Here is a 26,055-nt window from a genome sequence, read left to right on the forward strand (position 1 = left end):
TTTGACTGATTTTTTTTTTTTTTTTTTAATTACATGGTTAATCATTTAGTGTATCAAGTCCAAAATAAGTGCCTGTGGGAATTTAAGAGTCCAAAATGATGTCTTCAAATTGCTTTCCTTCATCAACTAAAAACATGTAGGCTTAATCCTAAAATTAAAAAGTATTAATTTTGTAATAAGATCAGAGAAAAGGAAGATGATCGTAGCGTGTTGGAGATCTCGGTCAAGCTGGAATCACTGGCTGGTGTTTTTACTTGATTCATGACTGAATTGATCACCTGATATTCTAATCAGTTTTCTGTTGATTGGTTGATTTAGCACTTCAGAAAATGCAGTGCCTAGCAGAGCAGTCCCAGGTGAGTTTAGATTTTAGTTTAAAACACTGATAATGTACTTATTGCATGTTCTGAGTTTACACGGTCCTCATTTTATCCAGTTCTATTATTGTAGCTTTAAGTTTTCATTTTGAAATGCAACTGAAAACATTTAAGGGTTACCTGATCGTTACTTCTTATGTTGTAATTATTATAATTAGTCAGTATATTGTTGATTTATTTGATGGGTAAACTTGATGAGCAGCGGTGTGTGTGTGTCCATATTAATTGGTGCACTTGTATTCTGTTTATTTGTGTTGTTAGGACACTGCTGCTGTTCTGTCGCTGATTCTGTTTCTTGCATTGACTTTTTTTTTTGTTCCTGTTATTACTTGAATTTGGTTTAAAACTGAGCAGCTTTCCCATGTGGGCCATGAGGCTGTGAACGTTTATTTGTGTTTGTGAACTCTGGACTGAAACTGACCGTTTTATCTGATGTTTGACGTGATTGCACTCATAAGAAACTGGTCAGTGATTTCTGTTTTACAAAGTAAAATTAACCTCATGATGCCCTTTTCCCCGCCTGACAGTATGAGGATTGTTTTGGAGCGTTTGTTATTAAAGGCTCCATGTAGAAAGTTCTGCTGTGTGTAAAATCCAGATCAGTTCAGTCCAGATTTAAAGCGGTTTTGCTCAAACTCCCAGTGTGAGCCCAACAAAAATGAGTGAAGTAACGTGACTCTGCTAAATTTAAAATGTCCTTCAAAGTGTGACGTTATTTTGGGTCCACACACAGAACTTTAATGAGTAGAACAGTCATGGCACGGTTTGCTGTGGTCATTGGGTGTACAATACAAAATAAATTTGAGATGGTGTAGCTATGGTCACAAAGCAGGTCACCCTCCACAGGCGATGGAGAGTCGATTCTTTGGCTCTGTAGAGTTATAATCGACTCTAACGCGATGACTTCATGAGTCCAGACTGCATTAGAATCGACTTTCCATCTGTCCGTTCCATCATTTTGGCCGCGTTGATCAGTCAGACTGCATGAGAGGCACTTTGGGTTGCCTCTGCTGTGCTGTCTGCGACACCCACAGCCTCGCCTCGTGATCCAGCAGAAGAAGTGTGTCTGATCGAGGCCTGAGCGCCTCCTGCACTGGTAATGGAGTCGAGTCGTCGATTCCAAAAACGGGGGAGTCATCAGTGCTCCTTGGCATAGACAGGGTTCCCACGCATCCTGGAAATCTTTGGAAATTTATGGCCTAGTTTTCCAGTCTTGGAAAATACCTTGAGTCAGTGGAGGGGGGTGAACCTTTTTTTTTTTTTCCTAATATGGCGATGGAATTTTTTTTTCATTGACTTGAATTTATTCTCTACAGCCTTTCTCCAGTGTTAGCCATAACCAACTCCTGACCCTAACCTCAACCCTAATTATAAAGCCAGTAAACATGCAGAACTGTACTAGTGCATCTGCAAGGGAGTCATTATAGTTTTGTTTTCATTCGTTTTTATTTTGTTTTTAATTTTTGCATTTTTTTTTTCCAATTCAGTTTAGTAGTAGTAGCAGTAGTAGTAGTGGTGGTTAAAAAAAAAAAAAAAAAAAGAATTTAAATGATTGTAGCATCAGACTACAACATAAAAGTGAAGGGAGTCTGAACACTTTGTGAACACACCGCTGAAGATGTGCAGGTGAGGTGCCTTCGATGAGTTTCCTTTTGTCACTGAGGATTTATAGCTTTAGACCTGCTTTGTCTTATAAATCACATTTTTCTTCCACTGAAATATCCCATGCAAGTATTATTGAGAGAGAACAAATTGGCCTGTCTTTTCTAGAAAAAAAAAAGTTTATTGGATCATCTGCCAAATTACTTGCAGATGCTGTTGTTTTTGCCCCATATTTAATGATTTTTCCAAATTTAATAGGGAAAAGTGGGTAAATATAAAATGACCGTGATGATATCTTTTCAAATGACCAGTACACAGTCTGTACACATCAGTGTTTCTCTGGGCTCAGTTTGACCTCAACCTTGGGTCAAGGCTTGAGAATTGAGAATTGGTATTACAATACAAATATGATATGTCGATGTCCCAGTCTCACTAAACATCAGCACCAGCGCCTCTTCACACATCTGACCAAACTGACAGCAACACTAAACACAGTTTCTCAGTATTTTTTATTTTATTTTTTCAATTTTTATTTTTATTTCAGTTGACTAAAATGTTCTTTCACACCTAGTTTTGGTTTTTAGTTTTAACTTGAATAATCCTGGTCTGCAGGACTGTGGTTTGCACATTCGACAGATCAGTAAAAGGCACGACTGTCAGGTGGGAGACTGGAGTTTGATTCCCGTGTGAAGTGACGCTGGTGTTTGTTACCACGTGGCGACAAAGTATTTTAACCTTAACCACAAGCTTTTCCTAACCTGAATAGATAGATAGATAGATAGATAGGTATACTTTATTGATCCCAGACTGGGAAATTCACATAACCAAGTAGTATTGGCGCGTAAACCAAACCAACCTGCAAATGTTGCAAAACATTTCTTATCTGTTTATTTCAAGGTATGTGTCGTGATGTACTGCAGGTACGGGGATACTACTACTACTACTACTATTACTACTACTACTACTACTACTACTACTGCTACTGCTACTGCTATTAGTACTGCTTCTACTATTACTACTGCTGCTTCTACTACTACTGCTGCTACTGCTACTAAAACTACTACTACTACTACTACTACTAATGCTACTACTACTCCTGCTACTGCTACTGAAACTACAACTACTACTACCGCTTCTACTACTACTACTGCTGATACTAAAACTACTACTACTACTACTGCTACTACTAATGCTACTACTATTACTGCTTCTGCTACTACTGCTGCTACCACTACTGCTGCTACTACTACTGCTACTAAAACTACTACTACTACAAGGCTACTGCTATTACTGCTACTACTACTGCTGCTACTACTACTGCTACCAAAACTACTACTACTACTATTACTGCTAAAACTACTACTACTACTGCCACTGCTACCACTGCTACTGCTGCTACTACTACTACTACTACTGCTACTGCTACTACTACTACTACTTCTACTATCACTGCTACTGCTACTACTATCACTGCTACTAATACTACTACTACTACTACTACTACTGCTGCTGCTGCTTCTGCTGGGATAATTTGGGACCTGGGAGGTGTAATGACTGCTCTACTCAACTGAAGTTCTGTGAGGCCAAAATAAGGGGCTGTGGCTCTGCTGCCTGGTGTAGTAAACTTTTCATGGCTGACATGGTAAAGCACCCGGTGCCCTCTGTCGATGCTCTTAGTGCCACTGGAATTGGGTCAGTGGTCATATTTAATTTGCTGGAAAATGATTCACTCACTGAGCTGCTCCATTAAGATATTTTGTGATTGTCAAACACACACACACACACACACACACACACACACACACTGGTTATCATCTGTCAGTGTTTATTTTGTCTTTATCTGATAAAGGTTGCAGATTGAATCTTTTGTTAACATTCTTGACATCTAGTTTAGTGTTAATTTAGCAGCAAAGTGCATTCTTTGTTTTACAAATAGTTTGTTTCTCTTCATGTAATATCTGCAAAGCATTGCCTGTCTGTTATTAAAAAAGATTAACTACAAGTATGATGTGTATTTTTGTTTGATTCAGTAGCTTACTGCTCCATCATAATTAAATAATAAACAGCAGAAGTCCAGTTTTTATTCCAGATGAGTGGCTCAGTATTTATAGTAACCATCTCTGGTTGATGAGATTCCTATGTACTGCATTTCTTTATCAGCGGCAGTGATTCTGGTGGTTTTGCAGCTGCAAGGAGAAATAAAGTTTGTGTTATATTCATTTCAGCATTCCAACATTAAATAGTAATAGTTGTCATGGGGTAGATTGGGAGAAAAATGAATTTAAATGACTGTAGCATCAGGCTGCAACATCAAAGTGTAAAAAGTGAGGGGAGTCTGAACATTTTGTGAACACACCGCTGAAGATGTGCAGGTGAGGTGCCTTCGATGAGTTTCCTTTTGTCACTGAGGATTTATAGCTTTAGACCTGCTTTGTCTTATAAATCACTTTTTTCCCCCACTGAAATATCCCATGCAGGTATTGAGAGAGAACAAATTGGCCTGTCTTTTCTAGAAAAAGAAAAGGTTTATTGGATCATCTGCCAAATTACTTGCAGATGCTGTTGTTGTTTTTGCCTCATATTTCATGATTTTTCCAAATTTAATAGGGAAAAGTGGGTAAACATAAAATGAACGTGATGATATCTTTTCAAATGACCAGTAGACATTCTGTACACATCAGTGTTTCTCTGGGCTCAGTTTGACCTCCAGGCTGTTTGAGCTGTGTGAAACGAATAATATCAGAAAGAGAAATATCAGCATTTTACACACATTTGCTTTAGTTGTTCTGGACACTGAAGAACTAGGACATTACATTTATAATCTTCAAAAAAGTTCCCTCTGCTTTAGAGCCCTCGCCAAACCACACCTGGAGTAACACATAACCACACCTGGAGTAACTAAACACACCTGGAGTAACTAAACACACCTGGAGTAACACATAACCACACTTGGAGTAACTAAACACACCTGGAGTAACACCTGTAGTAACATAACACACCTGTGGTAACACCTGCAGTAACATAACCACACCTGTAGTAACATAACACACCTGTGGTAACACCTGTAGGAACATAACACACCTGCCCTGCGTTCGAAATCGCATACTTATACTTTTTACTTTTAGTATGTACTGCAGCTGCCCTTACAAAGTATGTAGTTTAGTATGAAATATGCATGCTAATTCTTTTTTTTTCCCCCTACTAAATAGTATGGTAGTATGAGTATTGGAACGCAGGGCCGTAGTCGCGCGAGAACCACATGGAACATTTGGGAGGGGAAAACTCTGATGCGTGGGTGGGGTGTATGTTTTATTTTCTTTTATTTTTTATTATTTTATTCAATTTATAAAAGACAGTGTGCACTTTCATTAGCTATTCAAAGGAATAAAAAGATGAGTGCACCAGATTTAGCAAGAAAGCTAATTTCCATCTGTAGTCCTTACAAATAACATTAAAACAATCAACACAGTAAAACAAACATTAAAATAATCAACACAGTAAAACAAACATTTAAACGATTAACACAGTAAAACAAACATTAAAACAAACAGACCTGCACCTATCACATACCAATACACACAACATAAACACTACAGGCAGGCCATACATACATAAATAAACAACCTAACCATTCCTAATGTAAAGTGCAGTGTAAAAAATGCCAGTTAGGTAGTAGAAATTATTATTGCATACTTAAAGTGCCAATGTAGAATACTGTAAACCTATAAGCATTATAATGTAAAGTGCCATTGCAGAATATTAAAGACATGAGGTTATTGGTATCATCAAATGTGATTGCAGATATTTTAGGGGTTATTTATTCATGTAGTGAATACTTGACACCTCAACTTGTAAATGTTTTTATGATAATCCTCTTTAGTCCAGTAATTTTAGGCCAAAATTGGGGTCAACCTAGGACAAATTGCAAGAGAAGCAAACTCAACTGATTTTGGATCCTCAGTTTGTCCTGCGTGAGGGGAAAAAAGTCCCAAGAAATCCTATTGGTGGAAAGTTTTGAAAATCACCTCTATATGACCACATATTATCAAAAAACACTGTTTTTAACACACAGGGGAAAGGGGTTCCAAATTTTACTTTCAGATATCTCTATAAAAATTCACAAGTTGATTACACACACAAAGACAAGAAAAAAAGTCAATTGCAAGTTCTTTGAATTATTCTGTTTACACATGCATATCACACATTATCTGATTTGATATGCACTAATAAGGAATATAAGGAATAAATGCCAGAACAGATATTTAAACAGTGAATTAAAAGGTTACTATATATACAGTAACCTTTTAATTCACTGTGATATAGTAACCTTTTAATTCAAGGTTACTATATATATAGTAACCTTTTAATTCACTGTTTAAATGTCTCTTCTGGCATTTATTCCTTATATTCCTTATTAGCGCATATCACGTCAGATAATGTGTGATATGCATGTGTAAACAGAATAATTCAAAGAACTTGTAATTGACTTTTTTTCTTGTCTTTGTGTGTGTAATCAACTTGTGAATTTTTATAGTGATATCTGAAAGTAAAATGTTGAACCCCTTTCCCCTGTGTGTTAAAAACAGTGTTTTTTGGTAATATGTGGTCATAAATAGGTGATTTTCAAAACTTTCCACCAATGGGATTTCTTGGGACTTTTTTTCCCCTCACTCAGGACAAACTGAGGATACAGAATCAGTTGAGTTTGCTTCTCTTGCAATTTGTCCTAGGTTTTTTCATAAAATGACTGGACTACTTGTGAAGGTTGACATCACCGGAGTCACACTTGACGGCAACAGGAGGGTTAATTGGCTGCAGTTTTGACCTGAAGGTGATGTGACGGCATCCTCATGTCATCATCTGACAGCTGAGATTACGTGTTTCCCCTCTGTGTGTCTGGCAACCCGGAGCCAAGGTTTCACCACTGGCTGGCTGCTGGTTAGCCAGCGGCGACACAAGCAAACAGCTCCTGTCCTGTGAGACTGCAATGCCCACACCGGATTATCCCCGGGACTGACTCTTACAAAGGTAATTTAATCTCCTCGCTGCCTGCACGGTTCAACCGGCCGCCTGTTCTCACTTTGTCGCCGTTTATCCAGGCTGCTAACCGGCCGTGCTAGCTCGCTTGTTATCCGTCTAAAGAGAGATAATCCAGCATCAGCTAGCATGAGGCTAACGGACAGGCTAAAGTCAGTGTTAGCATCGTTAGCTGTCGGTGCTGTTTGTGTGTTTGTTAGCTAGCGAGCTAATTTGAAGGGACGCTCTTATTGGCTGAGTCACGTTACGTTACATGTCAAACTACCTGGGAAATGAGCGATAAACCTCACCGTGAAACAGCTGGATTGGATATAAACGCATAGCAGTAACCGTGTGACAGCAAACTATCAATATTACAACGTTATATGGTTCCAGCAGCAGCGCATCTGTAATAACAATGGGATTTTTTAACGTGTTAAACCTCCAGTGATGGTCGCTGTTGATGTGTCGATGGAAAGGACCTGAGCTGTTGTTCCGTGTGAGGTTTAGCTGCGTGATGGAGCCTCGACTGACCTAATTACTGTCAGTATCACTAACCAGTAATGAAAGCTAATATAAGCTACTGTAAATCACGACTATTGTTCAAGTAACCGCATATCAGCCAAGCAAACAAGACAAGTGTCACTGCATAATCCCAGCAATCCCCCGTGAAGTCACCTGCGCACCAGACTCCATTCAAAAAAAATCTGCAGTGTTGTTTTATTCACTAACACAGGCACTTATCGTATATAGAAGATTATTAAATATGTGTAATATGAGCGTTAGGGTCCACATTTGAATTCGGCGTCGTTTCAATTTACCAAGCAGGTCACATTTCAACAATAATATACTTTTTAGAACTGGCTCCCCTCCTAATTCCTACAGTTCAGTTCTAGTAAAATAGGCCTACATCGCGGAGCATGGAGGTTTTTGGTTGATTATTTGTTTGCCGGATGTACTAAAAGACTTGTCTTGATTTATGTATTGTGGCATGTAGATGAAACATTAAACATACATATAAAAAACAAATCTCTTAATCCCCTCGTCTGCCCTCTTACTAGAGAGCTGCGTCAAGGTACACATGTATTCAGAATAAAAGCGGAAGACTTAATTGTCTGTTGTATATTTATATAGTCGCCACAATGAATAAGCTTCTGTAACTATAACCATATGCCGTGATTTTTTTTTTTCCAACAAAGTCTTTATTTTGTTTTTGGTGTCTAGCACTTGAAAACTTTGCAATATATCTTTGTTAAAGAGGCGTTTATTTTGAAGTTTTGACTGGAAGTACCATTATATTTGCGGTATTGTTCGCCAGTGGTGTGCAGGACAACTCTGCTGTCTTCACTGAGATTTCAAAGTTCAGTTTCTTAATTCTGAGATAATGTGCCAACCCTTAAAGATACAGTTACATGATCTTTTGAGAGAAACAGTAAACAGCAAATACTTTTCTTTTCCATCTTAAAGCTGATACTACCACTTGTTTATGTATACCAAGAATGTATATGTATATTATGTATACCAAGTATGCTGTGAAAACCTAATAATTTACAAAAAAAAAAAAAAAAAGCCTAAAGTGGTTGAGGTATTCTAAGTTCTTTATTTGTGCATTTAATAAAATGACACAAATGAGAAAAAATATACAGTAACACAATACAAGCATAAAATTGCACAGGTGGAATGAAAAAGACACTTAAGTCAGTTCTGTAGAACCGGATTATGTAGAAGATCAAAAGATCTGGTGCGATAACAGTGGATCTGTGACTGACTCATGAAGAAACTGAAAAGGGAAGTGAATTGTCAAGAAATTGAAATACAGAAGTGCCTATGTGGAGTTAATTGATGTGTTTGAATTGATGTGGTGGTATGAGCACGCCAGCTGGAGTTGGTGACCGTTAAACAAAATGTTTTGTAATAAAAACATGGAATAGAGACTGCTTTTATATATGCTTATCCATACTGCACTGCCATAAGAAATTACTTTATTGGACAAATAGGAGATGTGTGTTGTTTTCCAATTAAGCTGATCATCATCAGTGATTACACCTAAGAGCTTAACATGGGAAACTTATTCAAGCGTGTTATTAGCTATGAGAACGGAGCAAAATGATCTGATAGGGTTTTGTTTTTCAGCTCAAAGATCATATAAGCACTCTTTTTAATATCAAAGGAGAACCAGATGTCCGTCCCATCTCATTGTTCACAGGGTTTATCAACCTGTTCATCTTTACCTTTAGGAAAAATATCAGTATTGCTGACATATAAAATGAAGAGCATGTCTGTCAATTGGACCTTGTGGAAAGCCACCCTGTGTGTGTCTGTATGATGGGCTATTCTGCAACTGAAGCAGAGAAGAAAGTGAGTTAAGGTGTGTTTACTGTCCACTATAGCTGTGCTTCTGTCAGACGTGGGACTCCATCACCAGGAAATGAATGCATCAGATATTAATGAGCAAATAATCCAGCTGTGTTTTTACATTCTGACAAAGTCTTCCTCATTCTCATCGTGTTGTTGGGTGGATCCGGTTGGTTTGGATGGAGCCTGAGAAAGTTGATAGCAGGTTGGCAGAGAGGCTTGAAAGACGGAATGAAAAGGTTGCAGGTTCCCACAGCAGGGGTGTGTGTGTGTGTGTGTGTGTTGGTAAAGTGTCCATGAGCAAGGCAGAGTATCAGCCAAATGGTGAAAATGTGACACGTGCTCCGTTTCCAGTTTGTTCTGTTTGTCAGATGGGACAGCCAGTACAGTGGTGACATCAGCGCTGTTTTTTTCTGCACTTCATTATGGTAAATGGTAAATGGACTGCATTTCTATAGCGCTTTTCCTAGTCTATAAATTGAGTTGAGTATTTTCACACGTTTGGCTCTACTTCCTGTCAGTCGGCCCACAGCCACACTGCAACAAACACTGCCCTGTCACAGCCACTGCTTTTTAGTTAGCAAGGCTTCATTAGCCAGATATTTGTTAGCAGATCTCTTCAAGCTGACTGACTCTATAAAAGTTGAATTTTAAAAACAACAAAAAATAGTTAATGTTAAAAATGCATCTGAAATTGTGATTTAATACAATCCACAGTTGGAGCAATGAAAAAACTACTGCCTTTACTTAAATTGTGAAGTAACTGAGTCAGGTTGAAAGCACTTAACCCTGGCCGAATCCAGTAAAGTCTGATTCTATTCTGTCATATTTTCCCTTGTGTAGCTGAATTTGTCTCGGAGTGAGTGTGGTGGTTTTGGGAGTTTGTTCTCAGGGCTGCACACATGACGCTGCCCGGCAGCAGCAGCAGCAGCCTGTGACGGTCACGTTCTGCCCGTGAATCCTGCCTGACGTGTTGTTATCGCTCAGCTCCTGAAAGATCTGCATTGATCCAGTGAATCCAAAAGGCAGGAATGCAGATCCCACAACATCACCCGTTTATCTGGGCCCTCCGTGCTCTCAGAAATCTGTCCTCTCTCTCCTGAGATCTGAGTTTATTTCTTTTTCAAGCACTCCTCCCTGACTCAGACACAGGGCTGGAAAAACCTTCAGTAAATCTGAGTTTTTAAAGGTTTATACCTTTTTCCCTCTTGTGATAACGTTTTTCTGTATTGAGTAATTTATATTGTGATTTACTACCTATAGCTTCCCATCTGCCAATAGCTGATTATTTCATTATTGTTTTTATTACATTGAAATTATTACATTATTGCAATTATTACTTTAAGTTGCCACAACCCCTACAAAAACTTTCCACTTAAAAACAGCTACTGGTGATGAGCTTTTTGTCCCACAGAGGTGAAAATCAGTGAAGTCTGTGGATTTTTGAGTCTCTGCTGTCTGTTTTGGATGAAACTTGGAGTAAATGATGGATTCGACATTTTGAATATCAACTTTTGCCCCACCACAGCGCCACCACCAGGCCAACAGGGCCCTGAGCGTCACATTCAGTATCTCGGACATTGTCAGGACAAGCCCAGGGTAACTTTCAGCAGCTCTGGGAGACGTCGTGGTCACTGTTGACTTGTTTTCTGGCTCCAGTCAGCAGTTTGGTGGATATTTCTTCTTCTTGTGGATAATTGGCCAGTCATAACAGACAAAGGTACAATGCGTTAAAATGGAGTTTAAACATGGTGCATACTGGAACGTGCAGGAAGTCACTAGCAGTGCTGGAGGCAGACGAGGCAGGTTTAGGGAAAGTTGGTTGATCAAAAAATTAAGTGATAACACTGGCTCTCCTGTTTAGTAGGCAGACCACATTGAGTGAACTTTAACACATGGGTGTAAAAAGCCACATTTTGACTTTTCTGTTGCTGCATGCTGTCATGCTGTTTTGTGAAGTGACGTGTTGATCATGGATTATTAGATTAAAATGAGAAGTATTGACAGTGGTGGGCCTGATGTGGTCAGATAAGTGCAGTCAGCTGTGGGAGCGCTGACCCTCGACCTTGTCACTATTGGCTGTTTGTGATCCTGCTGAGAGGGAAATGATCCCTGTTAGACACATTGGAAGCCTGTGAGGATAAGAGCCTCAGCTGAGCGGCTGTAATCTGCCTGGAACGCCCCACAGCGCCGGGCCTGAGCGGGGATGGACATTCCTCCGGCTCCAGAAAACACGCTGCTGTTGGTTGCGGGGTCATGAGGCCCAGCGGGTCACATGACACATTCTTCAGTTTGATCCTCAGGGAGGCGGCGAGCCTCGGCACCGGCTCTGCAGCACACGGCCACGCCGCGCCGCGAGGATGAAGCTGGTCTGTCAGACGAGCGAAGCTGTGAGTAGATGCTCTGTCGGGCGCTGTCATCAGGTTGTGAGAATGTGGGGCTTCTGGGTAATTTGGGTTTTGAGACCCAGGTTCGTCTGGATGTGTGGATCTGTGGTTTAAGTGAATCGTTGTTTGGTTTGTTGATTTATTTCTTTGTTTGTTGATTGGAATTAGAGTTGCACATTTTCTAAAGTTACATCAAGCGATCTGTCAGTAACTTTTACCAATTGATTAAACTATTAATAATGTTTACAGTTTTGCTTATGACATTTTTTTTATTTATGGATGTAAGAGTTGAGATGAAAACAGCTTATTGATCTAAAGACTCAGTCCTAAAACATTTAGAAATGAGAGGCAGGCAGCGTGTTAAACTGCTCATCAGCTTCAGTCTGTAATCAATCAATGCACCAATAGAGACTACATTATCAGTCAGATTCTTAATGGCAATAAATCAATCATTGACAGCAGATATCTGCCAGTATCAGCTTTAAAAAGCAATATTGGTATTTGGATGAATTGCATGCTTTTACATGACCTGTACCCACCCTGCTGCTTCAGATGGTGCAGCAGGCGGTTTCATGTGGAGACACACTGACTGACTTACTGATGTGTGACACCATGTGATGCACTGGCTGTTGGTCTGTGGTCTCACAGCCTGGTGATGATTTAAATAGTCAAATGAAATGAAAAGCAACACTCTTTTAGTTTAAACAGCTTCTGTGCATGTCACTGGAATATTCTGATGTATGGGACTCGATATAACGCCCCGTTCATGTGGTGTCGGGTTTATCGTATATTCTAGTTTCCAAGCAGGAAGCGCACATGAACCCAGTTAAGTCAGGTAAATCTGGATTTTAGATGTAACACAAATCAGCCGGGTTGTGACGTTTTAAAATGTCAGCTCACTGCGCAGAGATTTCAAGAAATCTGATCTGATAAAACCTCAGTGAGCCACGGCTAAAAAATTTTAAGCATAACTTAATGCCTGATGTATTTAATCCCCAAAAGCTTTGTTTTCTGCTGTGGTGAAAATCCTAAGCTCGTTTGCTAAAGCTAGCCTTCTTGTCATTACCTTATTAAGCTAATTAGCTTAATCAGGTAATCTGATGAGGACCCAAGAGCAGTGATGGATTAGAGAGCTGGTGTGAGCGGACAGATGCTGTACTTTTTATTTTTGTGTGTCATGGTTTGAAGCGCTGTGTGACCACGAGGATCCTCTTGATGAGATGATGAAACAGGCTCCGGGTTGAAGCGTGCACACACACACACACACACACACACACGGAGCTGTCAGATAGTGGAGAAACTTTTACGTCAGCCGCAGTGACTTTCCAGCCATGTGGAAATGCTGTGAATTCATCAGGAACTGAGATACGGCAGGCGTTGGCTGTTTGAAGAGACGAGCCTCAGTGAGCAAATCTGCTGGCATGGTGTTTCAAAGAGATCTTATGATGTCTGCGTGTCTTAAAATTCCTCCACAAATGATTTCATAAGGCAGAGCTCTGATGAATAATGTCACTGATGAACTCGTTTTTAGAGACGATCAGCAGCTGAGATTGAGGCGTCGGAACAAAAGTTTCTTTCAGGCTGTTTTTGCAGAATCTCTGATCTCTGTTGTCTGTGCCCCAGCTGCTGTTTTGAGAACTGTGTTTTCATTCAAATAAAATTATTGAAGATGACCTCAAGATTGAAGTTACAATGCAGCTTTTCTCCTTGTGACAGGAAGTGTATTGTTAGTATTGTTGGCTGTCCCAGTCCTCCCAGCCTCCCCACCCTCTTCCTCCCCACTGGGCCAAGTTCCTGCTTCAGGGCCCGTGAACCTGCCAGAGCCGCCGTCTCACCTGAGGCTGAGGTGACCAGCAGCCACGAAGCCCTCAAGCTGCAAAAGACAAATGCAGCTAATTAAAAAAAAAATAGTGTTTGTCAGTACTTTGACTTTCATTTCCTGTTCTCTCACCATTTGCCTCACCTTGGTAGACACAAACACACCCACAAAATTTCCCAGCATCAGTGAACTGCCAACATGTTGTTCCTCATCAATGGTGCACCCCCCCATCACTCCTACACACACACACACACACACACACACTCTTTGATCAGCACCATGTGAGGCAGCTAGATGTAAAAAAAAAAAAAGAAAATGTTTGGCAGTGAGTTTTTCATGACTTGACATGGAATGAGATGAAGAGAGAAACTGATGACTGAAACTCAGCAGAGCCAATAGTTTTGGATCAGAATCTGTGATAAAGAGCGCTACCAGAAGTGGGCGTGGCCACGTCTCAACTGACTTGTCTGCAGCGACGTGCCGAGTCAGAGGACATCATGTTTGGCTTAGCCTCCACCCTTTGTTTTAGCACCGTGCCAGTGCTGGAGAAGGCTCTGGCCGAACCCGTTCTTCTGTTATCGGCTTGTTTTTATTTTGGTAAACCAAACACAATCCTCTCGGCTGGCTTTAAGACCAGGATGCAGCGACGGTGCTCTTGTAAAACAGTAACATGCAGAGAGCTAAGGGGAGGAGAAGAAGTCAGCCAGTGATGGGCCCACACACCACAAGGCCCCTACTGGAGAAACTGCAACAAAAAAAAAAAAAAAAAAAAAGAACTGAAGCTGGGAGGAAGTGAGCTCGGCCAAATCTGTGAGAAACTGTTGTTGCTCCTTTGCCCAGAACAGAAGAATGGCTCTTCTCCTCTCTCCTATTAACCTTTTTCTTCAAGCCTCCCCAAACAGAGTATACATACTGTAGGTAAACACACCTTTTTCTATGTAAAGGTTACCCACCTATCAGCATAATTGCCACTGAAATATATAGGAGAGCATACCCATGTACTGCTCAGTAATGTACCCTCCTGTTGAGCGCCCACCTCATCAGCTCCTAACATCAGAAAGTCCAGTCAGCAGGTGTGGGGTTGGCTGTGCTTGCTGCAGCTGAAACATAATCTCCTGTAGCCAGACCTGTTTAAATAAAGAAATAAATACATTTTATTTTATTTTTTTTTTAGATATTTATATTTTATCCAGAGGTGTAGCTCTATGAGAGAAACTGGATGCAGACTCAGTTCTGTGCAGCCATCCAATGAAGAAATCATGAATTGAATTACTGTTCGTGTTAGTGCTGAAACAACTAGTCAGTGAAATGTCTGGTGGACAGAACATTAATTGATAATCAGTTAGTTGCTGGTTGCAGCTTCACAAATGTTAACGTTTGCTTGCTTTTCTACATTTCACAAAAAAAGTGATTACTGTGGGGTTTATGAGTGCTGGAAGTAATTGTGAACTTTTGGCCTTTTGGCTCTGGTAACTTGTGAAAAGAATTTGTCATGTTTGCAATGTTTTATAAACCAAAGGATTAGTTGATTAAGCTAAAAAAAAAAAAATAAAATACATTACTTGACAGTGAAAGTAATTGTTAGATGTGGTCTCTGTTTGCATCATGATTTGGTTTGTTCTGTAAAATTTTGATTTGCAAACTGCAGCTAATTGCATAATGGTTTCTTTGTGTAAAGCCACTAAACCAGGATTAAAGTGTCATGCCATATGAGGTAAATGAGGTGTTTTCTGTGTGTGTGTGTGTGTGTGTGTGTGTGTGTGTGTGTGTGTGATCATGAAGACTCGGCGTCTGTTGAATCAGTTTGACTGATCAGATATCTGCAGGGTTTGAAGACTCAACGCTCGGCTTTCTTTATTTTCTTTGATGAGTCTTTTTCTTTTGATTCCTCAGCAATCAGTTTTCCCCACTGGAGTCACTGAAGCTTTATTTTAATCCGGCGTCACACTTGGCCACGCAATGCTCCGTGCACAGCAACACAAGCCACTGTTTCCAAGTTGGCGGCAGCAGCAGGAATCCAAATCAAACATAACCAACAGAGTCCAAGAGGAGAGTTGGCCCGGCTTCTCCTCGACTCGGTGGACTCTATTAGCGGTGCATCATTTGATCTAATCTAGTTCAGACTCACTTGACCTTTATTAAACTGCTGGAGAGCAACTTGTCAGCAGCCCAGCCCTTCAATCACCAAACAGCATCAGTGGAAGCTCCTGCGTTTACATTTATACCTCCTCTTCCTCTTCCTTCTCCTCTTCCTCCCCTCCAGGACCCAGACTCCCAGCTCCTTATGGCTGTATATGATGAGAACATCCTGAAGAATCCTTTCTACCTGGCGCTGGAGAGGCAGAGACCAGACCTCTGCAGCCGCGTGGCAGAGCTCCACGGCATCGTGAGTAACAGCCACAGCCCACAGTTTGAAAGTCACAGCAGAGTGTCTCAGTGCACTTCACATTTGTCAAACTACAATCCAGCATTAAACCACACGTTGTACTTAAACCACATCATTTTCTGTTGCTGCAACATGTCATATCTTCTACTGTGTATTCTATTTTTTACATTTTTTTCTGCTATTTTTGTGGTGTTACATTTTAAAAGTACAGCTGAATGTTTTTTCTGTTATGCCTCAGCTGAGTGAGGAGTTTCTCTGGTTTCACAGGCTTTCTTTTCCCTGGAAGAGTTTTAACGTTGTAGTCTGCAGTTTTCTGTGTGTGTGTTGTTTAGGAAGTGAAAGTGACAGATCTGGTTGCAGTTTAACAGGAACTTGTTGGCTGACGTTCAGGCAATGCCGGGATTTCACAGCTGGATTGATGACTGTCTTAAATCGACTGAAAAGCAGTGCACATTAGTTTAGCCTGTGATAAAAAGTATGTAAAAGTTGACAAGTACTGTGTTTCAGGAAGCCAAAATTACAGCCAGACAGCCTGAACTTGAGTTCAGCAGATGAGGATCAGATGTTTAAATGTAGGTCAGTGGATGCTCTGGCTCATCAATACTGATCCTCTGCCAGCCTCAACTGATCTGGAGGCTGCCAGGACAGATAAAAAGAAACAATCAAGGTTGACTAAATAGATTGAGACTGCAAATAAGTTTTTACTGTGAACTAGTGACCTGGGAAGTGCGTGCATGAGCTGATTTAAGGTACCGTGTACTGTTACACTGCAGATATACTCAGTACTACAGTAAACACACTGTACCATGTACTATACACCCAGCAGACCATACAGCAGACTGTACACTGCATGAATTAGATACACACTACACTCAAAGCAAACTATGCAAAACTTTAAATTTTCATGCACCATCCAGAAAAATAATGCATTACCCATTATGTGCTCCTCAGGCCCAAAGTAGCAAGTTTTTATAGCTTCTATGGAGTAAAAAGTAATTTTCACCACCACTCATCTACTTTAATTATTCCTCCATTTGGGGAGCAGTAATCACTTACACTCAGTTTCTTTTCTGTTCCCTCTCTGTTCCTCGTGCTGGTCCAAGTGTTCCAGCAACAAGCAAAACAAGTAAAACCATCAGCCGCCAGCTTGTATCCAAAACAGGCTGCTGCGAGCACGGCGCCATGGAAACTGCACTTATAATGTAATTATGAGGATTTAATTATCAGAACAAAACAAATCTGGGAAGTGGACATGGAGATTTTGGATGAATCAGTTTCATGATGAATCAGTACGACACTGAGTGGTGATGAAAATAAACTAATGCCTAATATTTGATCAGTAAGTGTAATATTTTCGCTGATCATTCCTAGTAACAGCAGTAGTGTTTCAGTAGGATACAATAAGATGTGTCTGCATTGATCCAGAGCTAATGTGAGTCCATGTGGCCTCCATGATGCCAGAGACTGTCAGGCTTCGTGCAGCCTTTGTCTTTTATGTGATGCAGCAGCCTGGGCCTCTGCTGCATCACACAGTACACACACACACACACACACACACACACACACACTCATTGAGCCCGTGTGTGTGTGAACACTCCTGAGCCCCCTCAGCTCGGCACAGGGAGGATGAGAGGGGTCGTCCATGGTCACTTTCAGCATCCCCCTCATCTTCCTCTATGTCACCACCTCCCCACTGTCCAGCTCCAGCCAAGTGCATATGTTAATAAAGTGTGTGTGTGTGTGTGTGTGTGCAGATCCTGGTGCCATGCTGTGGAAGTTTAAACCTCAGCAGCTTCACTGACTCCCAGTTTGACAGCTACATCTTACAGCCTGCGCAGGACGGCTACCAGACTGTGGATGGAAAGGTGGGCGGCTCACCCAGACACAGCACACCGCGTCAGATTAATGGACTGTAGATTAAGTTTAATCCCCAAGAATAACATACACAGTAATCAGTGTTGCTGTCAGCTAACATACAGTACAGCAGTCACACAGCACCAACTGACACAGACCTGTGACAGACTAGAGATAAAAAAATAAATAAAACAAAACTAGAGCTTCCTATTGGCTATTCAGCTGTCTAGAATAAAAACAAGAGTTTCTTTTTGCTCTTGTATTTTCTAGAATAAAGGCAAGATGTCCCCATTGGCCAGTTCACCATTTAAACCAAAATCAAGAGGTCTCTATTGGCTGTTCTACCTTCTAGAATAAAACACAGAGATTCCTATTGGCTGTTGTACATTCTAGAACAAAAATGAGAGGTTTCCATGGACTGCTCTGCATTCTAGAATAAAAACAAGAGGCTCCTATTGGCTGTTTTACATTGGAGAATAAATGGAGAGGTTCATATTTTCTGCCGCAGTTTAAAACCAGAGGTCACTCCCTGCCAATCAACAGATGAGAACAAAAACAACAGGCTCCTATTGGCTGTCCCGCATTTGAGAATAAAAAACGAGAGGCTCCTATTGGCTGGCCTGCATTCTAGAATAAAAACAAGAGGTTCTCATTGGCTGATCCACAGTGCTGTTTTCTCTCCTACCAGGGCTTTTAAACTTTTTATTATTTTATTCTTCTTTATTATTGATTTTTGTTCTTCTCCCAATGCACTGATTGTCACTGATTTGTGTGTGTGTGTGTGTGTGTGTGTGTGTGTTGCAGGAGGTCAGGATCCAGGACAGGCAGGTCCTGTTGGGATTGGGCTTCCCGGCGCCGGCGGCAGTGCCCATCCTGTTCGAGGAAACCTTCTACAACGACCAGGAGCAGAGCTACAACATCCTGTGCATCTCCAGGCCCGTGGAGGCGGAGCCGAGCCCCACCGAGCTCGCCGCCCCGCCCCCCTACTGCCTGAAGAGCCTGGACGACGTCAGGGACTTCCTGGGCCGCCACGCGCAGAAGCTGGACAAGTTCGTCGTGGGCTTCTGCCAGGCCTTCAAGGAGCAGGAGAGGAAGGGACTCCGACACCACATCGTACGAACAACCTCATTTTCCTTCTTCCTCCCCGTCTCCCTCTGCACCTTCTTTCTCCCTCTTTTTCTTTTCCCTGTCCTTCATCCTTTTTCTAGCACCCCTCCCCTCCTTCTTTCCATTTCTTCGAATGTCATCTTTTTCTCTCATCCCTCTTCCTTTATTCTCTCTTCTCACATATCCTTCCTCTCATTCCTTCTCCTGTCGTGTTGTTTTACTTCCTCTACCTCTTTCACTTTACCTCTTTCACTAGACCTTCCTCCTTCCTTTTCCCTCACATCCTCCCCTTCTCTTACTCATTTTTCACTTCCACTTCCATTTCGAATAGCGTTTTCCATTTTCTTCCTATTTACAATTAAAGTAGACTTTCCTAACAGTGCTTAATAGAAAGTAGTTTTCTAAAGTTAGTTTAAAGAACGGTGATTGAAAATAAAAATTGGAAACTGCAGCTTTGCCACACAGTTCACCCTCATACAACAACACACAACATTTGGGACAAATTTATTCTTACCTCCATTATGAAAAACTACAGACAAATCACTTGAAACCAGTTCATCTTCACTGCATCTTCTTCATGAGGCCAGTCACTCTCAGCAGTCACAGCGAGCATCAGATGAAAGCAAAGATCAGTGAGTCTCAGTTAGAGTGAACTCTGCAGCTCTAACAGCCTCGTGTCCTCTGGCCTGCAGGACTCGGTGAACGGCCTCTACACAAAATGTCTTCAGTGTCTGCTCAGAGACTCGCGCCTGGTGAGTACACGTCCAGCTGGGAGTTGTGGTGCTGATGTGACATGATGATGATGATGATGATGATGATGATGATGATGATGATACCAGTTTTTGGTTTAACATTGACTTAATTCGATTCACGCTACCTTTGTTAGACTTGATTTGACAACAGTTTTTCCCATTTAGGAGCGATTTAAACCACAATCCATTCTTACAAATAGTTTACAAAACATTCTACATCCCTGAACAAAACACATGCAAGAATGTAAGACTGTCTCTGGATATCTCTCGATGGACTATCTCTCATGATAGCAGTATTTCATAATCGCACTAAACACTCACTGTAGCTGAGTTGCATCACACCATGTGGATTGACTAATACACATCTGTTTGCTTCTTGATATTTCCTGGTCTGATGAATATGTTTTTGTTTTTTGGCTTTTCGTTTGAATTTCTTAGAAACTTCTGGCCAAGCAGGAGCTTCAGATGACTCTGCTCAAGCAGGCGGTGGAGGTACGGCGGCTCACATCTGTATGACACGACGTCATTAATAGGTTTTCTGCTGTTGGCCTCCATGGTGTCACATCAGTGTCATCAGTCAGGCTCCAACAGAGAGCGACACTCTCTTTATGCACTAACTTCAAACAACACATTCCTGACACTGTAGTTACTGCTAATTTATTTTTAATGCATTACTTTTTTATTTATAGTTTCATACACTGCAAAAAGTCAAATCTTACCAAGATTATTTGTCTTATTTCAAGTCAAAATGTCTTATTTCTAGTTAAAATATCTCATTACACTTAAAATAAGACATGATCACCTCAGAAATAACTTGTCTTTAGACAATTTTCACTTGTTTCAAGTGAAAATTTACTTGAAACAAGTTAAAATTAGCTTGAAACAAGAAACAAATTCTGCCAATGGAACAAGCAAATTTTTACTTCTTCACTTGTGTCACAAGTAAAAATTTGTAAAAACTAGAAATAAGACATTTTTACTTGAAATAAGACTTGAAATAAGATAGATACTTGAAGAGATACTTGAAATAAGACAAATACTCTTGGTAAGATTTTGACTTTTTGCAGTGTATAGGTTTTGATCTGAGTTTGATCTGACCCACGTGCGGACCGATGAGCGTCCCGGGCCGATCAAACTGTCTCTGATTGTGGCTCCTTGGTGAAACCATCGCTGCTCCGCTAAACCTCTGTCTCCTCTTCCTCAGGTGTATATTCATCATGGTATCCATGATTTAATCTTTAAATTTGTGGGAACACTGGAAGCCAGCCAGGTGGGTCTGAGTTCACACTCTGACACACACACACACACACACACACATACACACTGACATGTGTATTCACCACAAATGAAAGAATGTGTTACTGCTGCATGACTGCATTGTGACGCAGGCTCTCCTGTTGTGGTTTTATTCTACTTTATTCCGTATTAAAGGAAAAAGCCACTCTAAAAACACCAGTGGCTGCTTCCTGACGCCGTTAAAAACAGTTGTTGATGTAGTTTTCATTCCTCCATCCAGTAATCTGGTGTCTGTGTCTTCTGGCCAATCACACACGAGGTGACATCATATCCAGACGCCTCCAGCAGCTTCAGTGGAGTTTAATTTCGGAAAATGTTCCAGGAATCACAAACAGCAACACGAAACGTCAGGTTTTCTTTCTCGAGTTGCTATTTTGCTCCAGCGTTCAACAATCAGAGGCACAGAGACAAATCCATCATAGAAGAAGACGGAGAGGAGCAGCACATAGACCAGAATGCAATGCAGCAACAAGACAGGCTTTGGTCTGAGTCTTTTGCTTTGGCCTTCCAGGAGAGACTTTAGGAGAGAGATTTTCTAGACCTGAAGAACTGTCTCTGCCCCGTCACTGTGTCTCTGTCCAGCTGTTCACACCAGCTCTGACTGAAAAATGAAGTTATAACACTTCATCATAAAAATAACTCGTGGAATGTGTTGAACACCACAGGCCGATAAGATCTAACAGCGTAAGGCAAATTTTCCTTTAATGCGTGTCTAAACTAACTTTAATGTTTCAGAATCTAGTTTGATGGCTCTTTCTGACAGTGTCATGAGGAAAGCGTTTCACTGGTGAACCGCAGCTGTGAAGAAATGGATGCATTACCGCTAAAATCACCAACCGTATCTGATCGGTTTCACCTCGATCCGTTTGAAGCTGTGCATGTGTGTGTGTGTGGAGCTCAGCGTGGCGGCGGCGTCCCATTCAGCTGCTGTCCCGTCTGCTCTGTGTTCAACAGGACGCTGCCTTCAACAAAACCACCAGGAGCCTGCAGGAGCTGCAGCAGAAAGACCTGGGAGTCAAGTCTGAGTTCAGGTCAGCTGCCTAGAAACTGAGACAAACTTAGAATCAGGAAAGATGCAAGCAAACTGTGTCTTGTAATCCGCCTGTATCATTAGAGGAGGACATTGTTACCTTTTCTTTTCATACTCCTGTATCAGGGTATCCATGGTTCCTTTAAAAGTCTATACATGCTGATAAAATCAAAACTGAAGGCCTAAAAAAGTATGAAAATGCCTTGTGTCTGGATATGTTTTGGATGTCTTTATTTTTCCTCCATGTGATGTCAGCTGAATCCAGAGGATGTTAGCGGGACAGTCTTCATCCTGTCTGCACACAGACCAACTTCATGTCCCTCAATTAGTCATTTCCTCTTGTAATTTTGTTTCTGTAATCATAAATGAACAACTTTAATCAGCTGTGTGCGGTCAGAAGCTTTTCATGAAAAAGCTCTGAAGACGTTTTGCTCTCTGAAAGCTGCAGATGCCCAGAGTGGAAATGATTTTTATTGTTATTTTCAGAGTTTCCAAACCTGAATATTTCCTTTGTTAAACTGGTTTCAGTGGTAATGAAGGTTTCATATTGTTGTGAATATCAGAAGTTACTTTTTGGTGAATTTCATACTAAAACGTGAACCCTGTGCTGTTCAGCATTAACCTGTCCCGGGCCAAGAGGGAGCTGAGTCAGCTCAACAGCCACACCTCGCCGCTGCTCAAACTGCTGTGCCTCCGCAGGGTCGCCCTCACCGCCACGCAGCCCTCCAGACACACCGGTAACTGCTGTGTGTGTGTGTGTGTGTGTGTGTGTGTGTGTGTGTGGATCTTTGTAGCTCTCATGTTGATTGAGTTTTGATGATTTTGTTTTCAGATCTGTGGTTCAGGTGAGGTTGACGGTCAGATTAATGTTGATGCTGATTAATTAAGTTTACGGTTAAACTGATTGGTAAAGATCCAATAAGAGCTGATGGTGCTGCCCTGGGTTCACCTCGTCCTGCAGTGTTTCTCTTACATTGAGTGTGTCAGCTGGCAGGATGCCCCGCGGCGTGCTCTCGCTCTGTAATGAGATCTGCTCACAGGACAGGGTGGCCTCTGTCCGCCTCTGATGTGTTTGGCCAGTTTGTTTTGGAAATCCAAGCCGGTCGGCCCACAACAGTCCTGCTGCTGTGTGTCTGCACAGCGCTTCCAACCGCCCCTAATGAATGTTTGCTAAGCAGCCAATTTACTCATTTGAGTCCCGAGAAGACGGACAGAGGCCGAGTGTCTGTCCTGCGGCGTCAGGACACACGGCTCCGATCAAACCGAAGGATGACGGTGGAAACAGATCAAGGCTCTTGTGCTTCTGTGTTTTCTGCATCGCACCAAACTGACCCTGTTTAACCCGAGAAAACTCACTTGATTTCTTTCAAAAACCTTGGGGGAAAAGTGATCAGCAAATCAGCAAAAAAAAAAAAAAATCACTGGAACCTTTATAAAAACAAAAAAGGGAAATTAGCAAAAATTATCATGGAATTCACGTTTATAATTACTGAAATTATTAAACGTCAGATCAGTGATGCTGGATCAACATCACACTTCTTGTGTTAAATGCTTTGAAACCTGAGCAAATTCACTTAATTTCTTCCAAAAACACAGGGAAAAAGCTGATGAGCAAATTAGTGAAGAGATGACCAAAAAATGTGCAAGAAATTAGAAAGAAGTTAAAAAGAAAATTAGAAAAACATTACCGGAAAATTAGCAAAACAAAAATGACAAGAAAGCTATGTGCTGTATAAATACTGTATAAAATACATTTTGTTATGAGGGTGAAGTAAAAGCTTTTAAAATGATTTGAAACGTCTGTGGATGTGTGTTGTCCTGCAGGCAGCATCGAGGCCGTGTGTGCCGACGACCTGCTGTCAGTCATCCTCTACCTGCTGGTGAAGACCGAAATCCCTAACTGGTGAGTCAGGACGGGATCCTCCCCGACCTTTGACCTCTCACTCCACAGCTCTCTCTACACTGCTTATGCTGCTTTAAAAAAATCCAGATAAATGGTAAAGATGTTCAATTTAAAATGATGCTCTTTTACCACTGCGCAGTAGAAAAGCATCCCATAAAAAAAAAAAAAATCTGTTCTGTCCAGTTCTGCTTTTATTTCCTCCCGTTCTCCAGTTATTTCCTCTCTTACCTCCAGCAACCATCACTTATTTTTTTCCCAGTTCCATCTCCAACATTCATAAACCCATGCAGCATCAGCACTGCTTTCCTGCTGTAGATTACAACAGCTGATGGAAAGAAAACTTTTATAAACTTAATCATAATGCTGTTTTGTCATATTTTACCTAGATCAAAAAATTGCAGCTCTTCTGATTTGGATATTCCACTTGGGCATATTGTGAATATTCTGTAAGATTTCAAGTAATCATTCAGCCCTAAATTGAAGTGAGTGTCTATCTGCTGAGCTGGTTGGAAAGTGGCTTTGTGTGTTTATGTGTGTGTGTGTGTGTGTGTGTGTGTTTTGTGTGTGTGTGTGTGTGTCGTCAGGATGGCCAACCTGAGCTACATCAGGAACTTCTGCTTCAGTCACTCCAGCAAAGACGAGCTCAGCTACTGCCTGAGCACCTTCGAGGCTGCCGTGGAGTACATCAACCTGGGCAAGCTGCAGCACACACACGGAGTGGGTCTCACACACACACACACACACACACACACACACACACACGAGTGAACCTTATAGCAGTACCACTTGACACCAGACTGTCACCTCCTACATTCCCAGCCATATATCTGTAATATAAAGCTATATCAGGGTATCCGCGGGGTCTTGAAAAGTATTAAAAGGTGATAAATCAATTTTGGGAAAATTAAGACCTTAAAAAGTATTAAAAAGTCTTATCACGACTTTATAAAGTCTTAAATTTTGAAAGTATTTTTTTATGAATTAGCTGTCCAAGAGTTTGAGTACCAAAAACATCGTAAAAGTGTGTGAATTTATTCATTTTAATTAAAAAACAAAGATGAACAGGTACATAAAAAACCAGGCTATTGTGGGTGCGTTCGTAAATTGTCTCTGAGAGCGCCAGAGCGAAAGGGCGGGCGGGCGGGTGGAAACTCAGAAGCACAAAGTACGCTCTGGCGCTCCCGGTGCATATTACGAACGCACTGAAATGTTACATGAAGCCCCACGAAAACGGAAGAGAAGGCTGGTCTTTAGTCTTCATCACAAATTAAAACTGTTAAGTTAAAAATATCACTGATGTAAATGGTTAGAGCTTGAAGTGGCGGTGAGGTATTAAAAAATATTGAGAAGGTCTTGAAAAAGTCTTAAAAAGGTATTAAAATTAACTTCAAGATTCCTGCATATACCCTGTATGTATATCTAGCTGTATGTCTATAATATCTTTATCAGTATGTTTTATAGATGTGTTTAATATCTTTATCAGCTGGTTTTATTGGTTGCTGGTGATGTGACGCTGGCGTGGTGTGTGTGTGTGTGTGTGTGTGTGTGTGGTGGCAGGGCTCGGGGGAGCTGAACGACAGGGCTCTGTTCAGGGAGAGGATGAGTCTGCTGTCCCAGAGCGTGGCCACGCCCATCCACTGCCTGTTTGAGGTGAGCCAGGAAGCCCAGCAGCCGCAAGCAGTAACCACGGTGACCGTTTCAGCAGCCAAGCAGGTGCTTAGAGGCCAACAGGATGCAGAGGGAGGACAGCGCGCTCATTCAACAGCCACACGTCCGGTTGGCTCGTCTTGTTTCTGCTCGATGGTTTTGTTGAGACACCAAACTCATCCATGTGTCCCTGGTACCTTATTACTGTTACACAGCATTTGGCTAAACAGTTTGACGCTTCCTTTTATCTCGAGCAGTTGTTTCCAAAATGGGGTTCGGGGACCTCTGGGGGTCCTCGAGGAGGCTGCAGCGTCCCTCAGGGTTTTCCAGAGTGTCTGTCAGAGGAATGCTGCAGAAAACTCACTAGAAACTATCCCAGGTGGAGAATCATTTGTGTGATCTGTGTGTGTGTGTGTGTGTGTGTGTGTGTGTGTGTGTGTGTGTGTGTGTGTGTGTGTGTGTGTGTGTGTGTGTGTTACAGCACATAGCAGGTGGTAATGAGACTGAGGTGGAGCGTCTGCTGA

At 41.4% G+C, this 26,055-nt stretch overlaps 1 protein-coding gene across 4 annotated transcripts in view; it reads left to right on the top strand.

Moving 5' to 3' along the window:
• The first annotated feature begins 6,865 nt into the window (after nucleotides 1-6,865).
• Nucleotides 6,866-26,055, top strand: part of ankrd27 (ankyrin repeat domain 27 (VPS9 domain)) — a 29,526-nt gene continuing 10,336 nt past the window's right edge. For all 4 annotated transcript variants that reach the window (XM_030053051.1, XM_030053053.1, XM_030053052.1 and 1 more), the window contains exons 1-13: nucleotides 6,866-7,007; nucleotides 15,820-15,942; nucleotides 17,697-17,807; nucleotides 18,601-18,909; nucleotides 19,596-19,655; nucleotides 20,094-20,147; nucleotides 20,860-20,925; nucleotides 21,906-21,982; nucleotides 22,597-22,718; nucleotides 23,806-23,884; nucleotides 24,469-24,601; nucleotides 25,442-25,534; nucleotides 26,013-26,055. The exon at nucleotides 26,013-26,055 is cut by the window's right edge and continues 79 nt beyond it. In XM_030053051.1, coding sequence (XP_029908911.1) covers nucleotides 15,841-15,942; nucleotides 17,697-17,807; nucleotides 18,601-18,909; nucleotides 19,596-19,655; nucleotides 20,094-20,147; nucleotides 20,860-20,925; nucleotides 21,906-21,982; nucleotides 22,597-22,718; nucleotides 23,806-23,884; nucleotides 24,469-24,601; nucleotides 25,442-25,534; nucleotides 26,013-26,055 — 1,249 coding nt within the window. In that variant the 5' untranslated portion in view covers nucleotides 6,866-7,007; nucleotides 15,820-15,840. The remainder of the gene's footprint in view (nucleotides 7,008-15,819; nucleotides 15,943-17,696; nucleotides 17,808-18,600; nucleotides 18,910-19,595; nucleotides 19,656-20,093; nucleotides 20,148-20,859; nucleotides 20,926-21,905; nucleotides 21,983-22,596; nucleotides 22,719-23,805; nucleotides 23,885-24,468; nucleotides 24,602-25,441; nucleotides 25,535-26,012) is intronic.

Source organism: Myripristis murdjan, chromosome 6, assembly GCF_902150065.1.
Source record: "Myripristis murdjan chromosome 6, fMyrMur1.1, whole genome shotgun sequence".
Taxonomy (NCBI): domain Eukaryota; kingdom Metazoa; phylum Chordata; class Actinopteri; order Holocentriformes; family Holocentridae; genus Myripristis; species Myripristis murdjan.